Genomic DNA, 9,023 nt, shown 5'->3' on the forward strand with positions numbered 1-9,023 from the left:
CGTTCGCTCCTGTTATCGGTATACGGTGTCACCAGCGTGGATCAACGGTCGCGAAATTACAATCGGAAACAGCTCAGAACTGTCGGCGGGAGGAGCCGCGGAATTACTCGGTCGACCGACGCAGTAGATCGGCCGATAATCCCGGGAAGCCGTAGAATTAAATTCGACGCCAATAATTATGCAAATTACTTGCTCCTACGAATCTGATTTCCGGCTAATATCCGATTTAAAAACGCATCGAATTTCACGCGCGCGCGCCTCCTGAGCCAGAAAAATTGATATTTGAATTGGAACAACGAAAGGTCGGGGATTGGGGATCGAGATACCGACGATCCGTGACGAATTTTATATTCCGCGCATTGGATCGCGATGGCCCCTATCTCTTGCTCCGCCGAAAAATTGCAGCCTCCCATAAAGCCGAATAATTTACAATAACCGAAAATTGCAAGAATTTCGATAAAATGTTTAATAACCAAATATGGTGCTCCACGGATGTTCGGAAATTTAATTTTCTTACGGATTTGTATAAATATGTAAATTACAGCACACGCTGTAATTTTATTCATTTACCCGATCATTCATTAACTTCACGGTGTAGTAAATAATGTTAACATTCGCTGAATCGTACACACAAATCCTCCGACTCGTGTAGCGTATTTTTCTGCATAACACGATGCAACTAAATAAATATCGATGCGAGAATGAAAGATAAACGATGTTTCCAATAAATCTTGATTATCTGTAGTCGAACAATCCATGTTTTACTGATTCGTAAGACAGATAAATCGTGTTTAGCACTTTGACCGGCAATTTAGCAATCCTACAAATTGCATGAAATCAAAGTACTTTTTGTTTTTCATATTAATATCTAGTTAGTTTTCAAAATTCATTTTTATGAAGTATATTTGAAGAAAACCGAGATTTATTAAAATTTTTCAGTTTCATTAATCGAAGTACTTAGATTTTGTAGAAATTGTCGCGATTGATTCTCGACATTTAACGCGTCAAAGGGTTAATAAAACATTGTCGCGATAAGAGGTCAGCGACGAAACTAATGCTGGTAGCGAACGTGTTAATGGGCATGTAAGCGAAACGTTTAGCGTTCAGCCGGCGGCTCGTCGAAATATAATAATTTAGTCGACGATGCGCGAATCGTGTTTGCGAGTGTCGCGATCCTCTGTTGTTGCAGCGGCACGGCGGGCGAGTCGCGATTAAAGCGATTTGGAACGCGTCATAACGCGTCGACGGTGCGTAAGCGTAATAAATCCCATGGAGGCCGGTTCTATTGATTTCAGATAATGGGCAAGTGGTACGTGGTAGAAGTGTTGGAGCACAAAGCCGATCCGCAGAAGCCCGTCACCAAATCGTACATCGTCGATTCCTGTCCGATTGTCAAGCTGACGTCGCTCAAGTACTTCTCGCTGAAGCTTTACTGGACCGAGGAAGCCGGGAACCTCGAATACACTTTCCGGATACCGGACGAAACCAGGAATCCGGGAGTCTGGGTATCCAGCTCTTCGCAAAACGGTAAGAGAACCCGCTCGCTCGGATTATACCCTCGAGAGCCTGGGAGAGGGAACACAGCGTTCAGGAAACGGGAATCGGGAATCGGAACCACTTCGAATACCGCGTATATCCCCCCGCGTCCTATACGCTTCCAGCTCGACGAATTTTCCAGACCCGAAGTGAGTCATGGAAGGACGACGTCATACATTCCATCCGATAGAATTTCTGCCGCGTGGAAATAAATTGATCGGGCCGATGTACAGTGGTCTGGAAATCCGTTTTTCCTGATCAAAATATAATTTTTTCAAGGATCGAGTTTCGAACAATTTTTTCCTACGCGACGATTGATAATCCTATCACACTTCGAAATCCAAAATATTAGCCGTCTGCGAGGACATCATACTGAAGCCAAAATTTATAAATTCAAAGCGAGATCAATTATTTTTATTAATCGCTCCTGAGAATTATTTAATTGCTGTGCAAACGTCTCAATATTTGTAGAAATTTTAACTTTACGTAAGATTTAAAAAAATGTCTAAAAATGAGGCAGACCCATTGGGGTTCACACATTGACTACGATCTGGCGACAAAAGCTCATCATTATTTACTTTTTCACAAATTTTATCTGTCATCGTTATCTGCATATTAAATCGCCTTGTTTTTTAAAAACTCGGTACGCTGATAAAGCGTGGATATAGTTTACTAATTGGCTGTCGCTCCAGAAACATTTGTCGTGTGTGAAACGTGACATTTTGTTGAAAGTCATGAAGTCGACCTGCGTTGCGGCTTAGGGGAGAACAGCTTGCGACAGTTTTGTCAAAAGTGCATCTAACAAGGGGAAGTTGTGATAGTACCATCCATAACACCAGCTGCAGGTGTTGTACTGCATACATTTCTACGAAACTTACAACTGTCTGACATACCAAACAGTTTTTATTACGGTCTATTTTTTGCAACGAGCTATCTTTACTAAAAATTATTCATCTTCCTTTAAAAAATTAGATGAGTCTTTCGCTGATAAAGTTTAATGAATACAGAGTTTTGTGAAATAATTTTTAATACAACTTGATACGTAAAAATATAAATTCATAGCCAATGAACTAATCATAAATATATGTTTCATTATTTTTAACCCCTTGCACTATAATAACGAGTCAGACACGTGATACATGCAAGATCTGCTAAAGATGAATATTATTAATTTATTTTGAATCGAAATCAAATTTATTTCTTCTGTTATCAAAGTCTAGAAACAAATATACATAAAGATAATAAAAGAAACAAGAATTGGCTGGTACTATTAAGGAAAATACTAATAAGAAATAAACGTAATCAACGCAGCGTGAAAGGAATCGTAGTGCAAGGGGTTAATTGCCTTTCTCAATGTATCAGTATTATTTCGTATAGGAACATAAATAACAATAGCAAGAATGCAACGAAAGAATTGGGGAGCGAAAAGAACAGTGGAGAAACCGTCCAACAAGTGTGAACATAAAACACATCGCGCGAAAATGTCCGGAATGTAGCTTTCGGTGGTTCAAGGTTTGCCCGGAGCGAACTTCCAACTAATCAGGATCTTGTACGGACCTAATTCGGACGAGTTACGAGTAATCCCGGACTTACTCGGAACCAACTCGAGCCTGGCCCCCTGAACTTTGTTATGCCAGCTTTGCGCCGCAAGTTACGTATCAGCTGTATACCCTAGCCCGTCCGTATCAGTTTTAATCGTCGTCTCTTAACTTCAGTTCCACCCTGTCTGATTCTCATTGTTCCATCGCGTTCATGCGACACATCGATCGCCCACCTAGCTAGGAACCGAAACCAAACCCCCCTCGGCTCCGCCAGACAAATGGCAAACACGGTGGAAGCTCGATAGTCACAGCGAATACGGAAACGGAAATGTATATGCTGTCGTAGAAGTTCGAAACCGCCGGAGGGCAATCGTTTTGTACAAGAATCGCGGTAATTTTCCATACGCGGCAGCAGGGATCACCTTAAATTATTTATAAATTATCGACTCCATGAAGAGGCTTCAGCATTTCACTGTTCTTCTCTTTCTTTGAGATATAATTCTGTGGATCTAAGAAAAAACGCCGCGTGTCACAATTTGAACAAATTCTATTTATTTCATTCGTTTGAACTGTTGTATATAGGATTTACGTATTTATCAGGAAAAATATCAAAACGAATTCTATAAACTCAAAAAAAATGGTGGAATTTCTAGCTCTGCTAATACTAACCATTAATAATCGAGACTTTAAGCTACAATATCTCTAACACGGGATAGTCACCACCGTCTATTTTTTCAATCGAATATACAATATGTTTTCACGGCTTTTGGATGGAATATGAAACGCGGCGCTCGAAAATACTACAGCGGTACGTGCTGAATTCAATAAATTTTCCGATATCCTGCGAAAATTCGGGAAAAAAATATGATAACCCGAAAGGAACTTTCGCGTTTCAGTGAAAAAGTCGAATTAATTGCACGGAGTGAGGAAATTCCCACTGGAACAGAGTCTTTGTTCATTTTGCCAAAATGGAAATTTTTCAGAGAGTCGACTCTGAAAGCATAAAATCGTAAATTGACGTGTGCCGCGCGTGTTATAAATTCGACGACTACCAACAAATGTCGCCGTCGTTCTTCGGCGAAAAGATATATAGTAGACCCGAAACGGAAGTGCTTTCAGAAGAATTTCGCGGTTCACAGTCATTCTTCGTGATAGAAAGAAGACTTTGAAGAGCGGAAGAACGCGGAGAACGATCGCCTAACAGCAAGTCCCCTCTCACTCCAAGTCAAGAGGCGGTTAGATGGACCCGTTTGACCAAAATCTTTCCTTTCATTTGTTCCGTTGGAAGTTCACCTGAAATTCATCGATTACGCGGTTCGTCGACTTATGATAATCGTCTTTGAAAGAACTTGGAGCTCCGGTGCTCACAGTTATCGAGACCCCGTTCGTTAGTTTCCATGAAGAGGCAGAAACGGATCTTGAGGGGTCGGCGTAAGAAATCTTATTTTTCCAGGAGGCTTCAGAAATTCCAGTAGAATTATTCTTTCATATTTCGCCCGGTATTGTGGGAACGTTACGCTTCTTAACGTGGATGGCAGTAAGGATATCCACGAGATTGAAATAAATCAAATTACCAATTAAATAGACAAGAGCAAAGATCTTCGGGGAAAATTCTGTACGAAATTGCTTATTTTATTTAGAAACATTTGTCGAATCTTAGTGTCCAAAAAAAATATTTGCACGTGTCAACAAGCAATGCTACTTTGCCTGATAAAAGGAAAATTCAACCTCCATTTGTTCTATCAAAAATTTTTAAGAAAAAAGTCAACAATAGAAAATTGTTTTTCATTCGCGTAAAGAGCAGGTCATCAGTAAATTTTGAAGAAAGTTCATTAATAATAAAATCATTTTAAGCAAAAATTCACGTTTTAATAGATTGGGATAGCAAATTTTTACAAAACCGTTTTGCACCATTCGAGATAGCTGACATAGTCCTCGAAGGGCCAGGATAGAATCGACAGGAGCGTGAATTGGTCGACTTCGTGGAACGATGATCGTCGTAGAGGAACCGTTTCCACGGCGCTCGCCTTAAACGACCGCGTTATAAACGGTTAATTAACCGACCGGGGCCGAACAAAGTGGGAACAAGTCCTGGGTAATTAAAGTCGTAAGGTGGCCCCGAGGAGGATCTTAATGAATTCCAGGTATCCGGCGTGATTATCGGTTAACTGTCAGCGCGATGGGTCGCGTCGGTAGTCGCGTCGTCGAACTCATCCCATCCAATTATGGACGCCGGAGCAACGTTGAACGGGAAACGAAGGAGGAGGTGGAGACCAGGGAAAATCCGCGGGAAACCGACAACGCGACCGTCGACGCGGAAAATAATTTTTCAAAAGATCCGCTCGTCGTCCCACCCGCTTTTTTAATCCCGCGACCCCATTCTTCTGGCCGGATGCCGCGAATGCCCCGTGCCATTGTGACGCGTTTCGCCGCGCGGTTCGGGATCTCTCGAAGTTCCTTTCAAGCTCGTTCCCGCCTCTGTTCGACCCCGAACAGCCGAACGCGAGATTTTTGCAGCCACGGATCGCATTCGGTTCGCTGCCTTCGGTGCTCCACAACAAGACGCTCATTCCGCGAGTTCCAGCAACCGATCTATGCCACCGCCGCCATGGAGGATGCCACACGGCATTCAATTATTCGAAGAAGTGGCACCGCGACGCGTCGGCCGACCGATAAAACGAGGTCGCGATGGGACCCTCCGAGTTTCCAGACTTCATGCTGATGAACAGAATGATAAGACACTGTGTCCCGTTCGCACGAAATATCTCCCCGGTGACTGCGACATCGTGCTCCACCAGGGTATTGTGCGGGAATGACAAGTTGGCCAAGAAACACGGGTCTGATTGGTGTTCTCGTGATAATGCTAATAGGCTTGTACAATTTATTTGCTCCGTGTTCTTGTTCGTAACATGATACTTTGGCTATCGGACACGACGCCTACAAAGTTACAGCTGAAGTAATTGCCCCTGTAGCATTCCGCTAGCCGACTTGTCATCCCCGCGCAACATCTGAGCCCGCATGTCCGACCTGTGTATCATGTATCCTTCCAACTGGAGAGTGGGAGACCGCAGAAAATATGACCAATGTGACTTTGGACACTGATGCTGAGGGGGCGATCGAGGCTTTCCGATTGGCAGAGATCCAAGTGTCACTCGACAGAAAAGTAAATAACGGTCTCTGTTCAGAGATTCGAGAACGTCGGTAGACTGCGGATCTTTATGTGAAATAAAAATTGTCAAAGTTAATTGTATCGAACATGAATTAGCTGAAAATGTCTTGCTTCTTTCAATAAATCTAGTGAATGAAGAATAACGCAACAACATCTGTAAATTTGTCTAATCTTTATTATTATAAAGAATAAAATATGGAGCTTAGCCTTCTAGTTCTACGTCTGCCAACTACAATGGAACTTTATAATCGTCTCGCGTAGCTACAAAGAATATTAAATGTCTAAACATCGCTCTCAAATAAAAATGCTACACGAAATCATAAATCGGTCAGTATCTTGAGAAATTTGTGGATAAGCAAGAACAATTTAAAAAACTCACTTCAGATTGCTTTTGTATTGTGTTAAAAACTGCTGTTTCATCGAGCGAGACTAAATTCGACCGAATGAGGCGCGGCGGGTAACGTTTGTCTCGTGCTTCTCGCTATTGTCGCGCGACCGAATAACACGCCGCAGTCGATTCTTTTAATGGTCTCGTTATTTGTACGTCGCGGGTTGGGGATACATGCGATTTCAATTAGAGCGGGTGAACAGAGCGAAGTAAAAGGATAAATTACAGACCGAATGTCGGGACGGTGAAAAAGTCAACGGGATATACGTGCATGGTTAAACGATTCGATGGCCGAGCGCGGCACAACTCGAAAATGTTGCCCCTTGATCAGTATTTCGCGCGTTCGCGCGAACTGGATACAATTAATTTCATGCGATTAAACGTCAATATCGCCGAGCTAGTGCCCATTTACACAGGCGAAACGGGTTTAATGGACGGCGCTGTAATATTGCGACGGGGCGCGTCCCGCGGACGTTATTGCGATTGGCACGTACTAGACGCGTGACATTCATTTTCCGTATCTAATATCGTAACGTTACGCTCGCGAACACGCCCGACAGTAACAACAGCCGCGCTGAGTTTTCCGAAAAACAAACAACCACCTCGTCCATATTTCTTCCGAGGCTTCCGAGGTTTCCCGACCGAGAATGACCGACGACCGCCGCGCGTATTCGTGGCGAACCCTCGCGCGCGTAAACTGCACGTGTCGCGCCGCGCTATAATTCCGTCGTCGCGTATTCCTAATCAGCAACGTAAGTACATCGTCAACGACGTAATGGCGCGTAATGCGACGGATTTCCAACGGGAGACACGCTGCCATTCCCAGCCGCCTGCCAGACAATAATCAGTCCCCCGATTCGCTGATTTCCGGCGTGGTTCGCTCTGAAACGCGCAGCTTCGCGCTTTCAAATTATCCTTCACCGGTCGAACGACGAACGTTACGTTGTTCGCGTTTGCAAGGAAGATGCAATTTCGGCGTAACATCGGCGCGGAAGCTCGTAATGCAACTGCGTTTACGACGATGCACCGTCGTTTATGCGGTATGGAATCGGTCTGACGATTCGAATGCGCAAACATTCATCGATCCCCCACTTCCGGATCCCGTAACACGTTCTTTCTTTAAATCACGAACTTGTATATCAGAAAATTTGCTGCGTGAAGTATACGGTTGATACTATCATGGCAGGAGCTTCCATAGAAGCTCTACTTCGCCAACTCCCGATGAAACCGTATCACGAAAAGCTCTGAACTGTTACTATCGTTGACAGGAACGCTGGTGAGCATGGCGGAGGGGCAGTACCAACAGTTCACCGGCACTGTACACGTGATGAAGGCCGTGGCTTCGGACATGGTGCTAACTTTCTGCTCGGGACGCCCGGATAATCAGCTCTACTCTCTGTTGCTCGCGCGGGAGCATATCCTGCAGAAGAGCGACAAACGAGGCGTCCACAACCTGCTCGGTCGGCGTGGCTTGAAAATCACCAGCATTCGAGAGACCTGTATGAACAACGCGGCACGGAGAGGGCCGTATTTCGACCTGACCGGCTGGGTGACACTTATGGGTGTCCTGTACACAAGCGTTCTCCTCGGCACGTGGTAGTGGTGATCGCCTAATGGCAACGGTTCTCGAGGCTTCGAGATAGAGAAGGCATGCTCGAGCAGGGCTCTGGCGACCAGGAGCAGTTTCCGGAGCTCGAGGGCCACGCGCTGAGCCAAAATCGAGAGTGCGGCGGTAGTGGCGTTGCGCGATCGTGGCTCGGGGAGAGCTTAGTCGAGTTGTAGAGGTAGCGTAACGGCATTGATTGGTGGCGACGCTTCGCTGACGGGCTGTTCAACCCCCACCGGCTCGTCCCACTGGCCCTCGGTAGGCGTGGCTTGCTCCGCTAGTCGCTCTTGGCTCGCGAGAGTCCCGATTTGGACATGCCCGAATCGTGGGACGATCGTTAGCTGACCAGGCAAATGTGCAGACTGGTCTGCCCCCGATCGAGTGCAAAGATCATTAAACGGGGAACTCTCTCCGAGAGAGCCTTGACTGTCTCGAGATGTTGATCGTGCTGAAAGGAAAGAAATAAAGAGGCGGGCGACTTCTACCGGAAGAAGGGTAGTAGCATCTGTTACGAAGCGACAGTCTCGTTTAACGACGTAGCCGATATCTGGAGCCCCGAGTCTCCTTTTGATCGCGAAAGAAAGCCCTTAATTGCCGACGCAGCTAACGATCCCGCGTCTCGTGTCCGATCCACGAGGCCGGCCCGAGTCCCTGACGCAATCGTAATAGGAATCTCGGTTCGGTTGTCCGACGAACGAACGAGAAACACGAATCACGATGCTGGCAGCGTCCGCTAACTCTCACTCTTTCTCTCTCTCTCTCTCTCTCTCTCTCTCTCTCTCT

General features: G+C 45.2%; 1 protein-coding gene across 1 annotated transcript in view; it reads left to right on the forward strand.

The window, feature by feature from the left end:
* Window positions 1–9,017, forward strand: part of LOC144468603 (uncharacterized) — a 94,550-nt gene extending 85,533 nt beyond the window's left edge. Inside the window, exons 2-3 of the mRNA XM_078178189.1 lie at window positions 1,296–1,527; window positions 7,903–9,017. Coding sequence (XP_078034315.1) covers window positions 1,296–1,527; window positions 7,903–8,234 — 564 coding nt within the window. The 3' untranslated portion in view covers window positions 8,235–9,017. The remainder of the gene's footprint in view (window positions 1–1,295; window positions 1,528–7,902) is intronic.
* The last annotated feature ends 6 nt before the right edge of the window (window positions 9,018–9,023 follow it).

This window comes from Augochlora pura, chromosome 4, assembly GCF_028453695.1.
Source record: "Augochlora pura isolate Apur16 chromosome 4, APUR_v2.2.1, whole genome shotgun sequence".
Taxonomy (NCBI): domain Eukaryota; kingdom Metazoa; phylum Arthropoda; class Insecta; order Hymenoptera; family Halictidae; genus Augochlora; species Augochlora pura.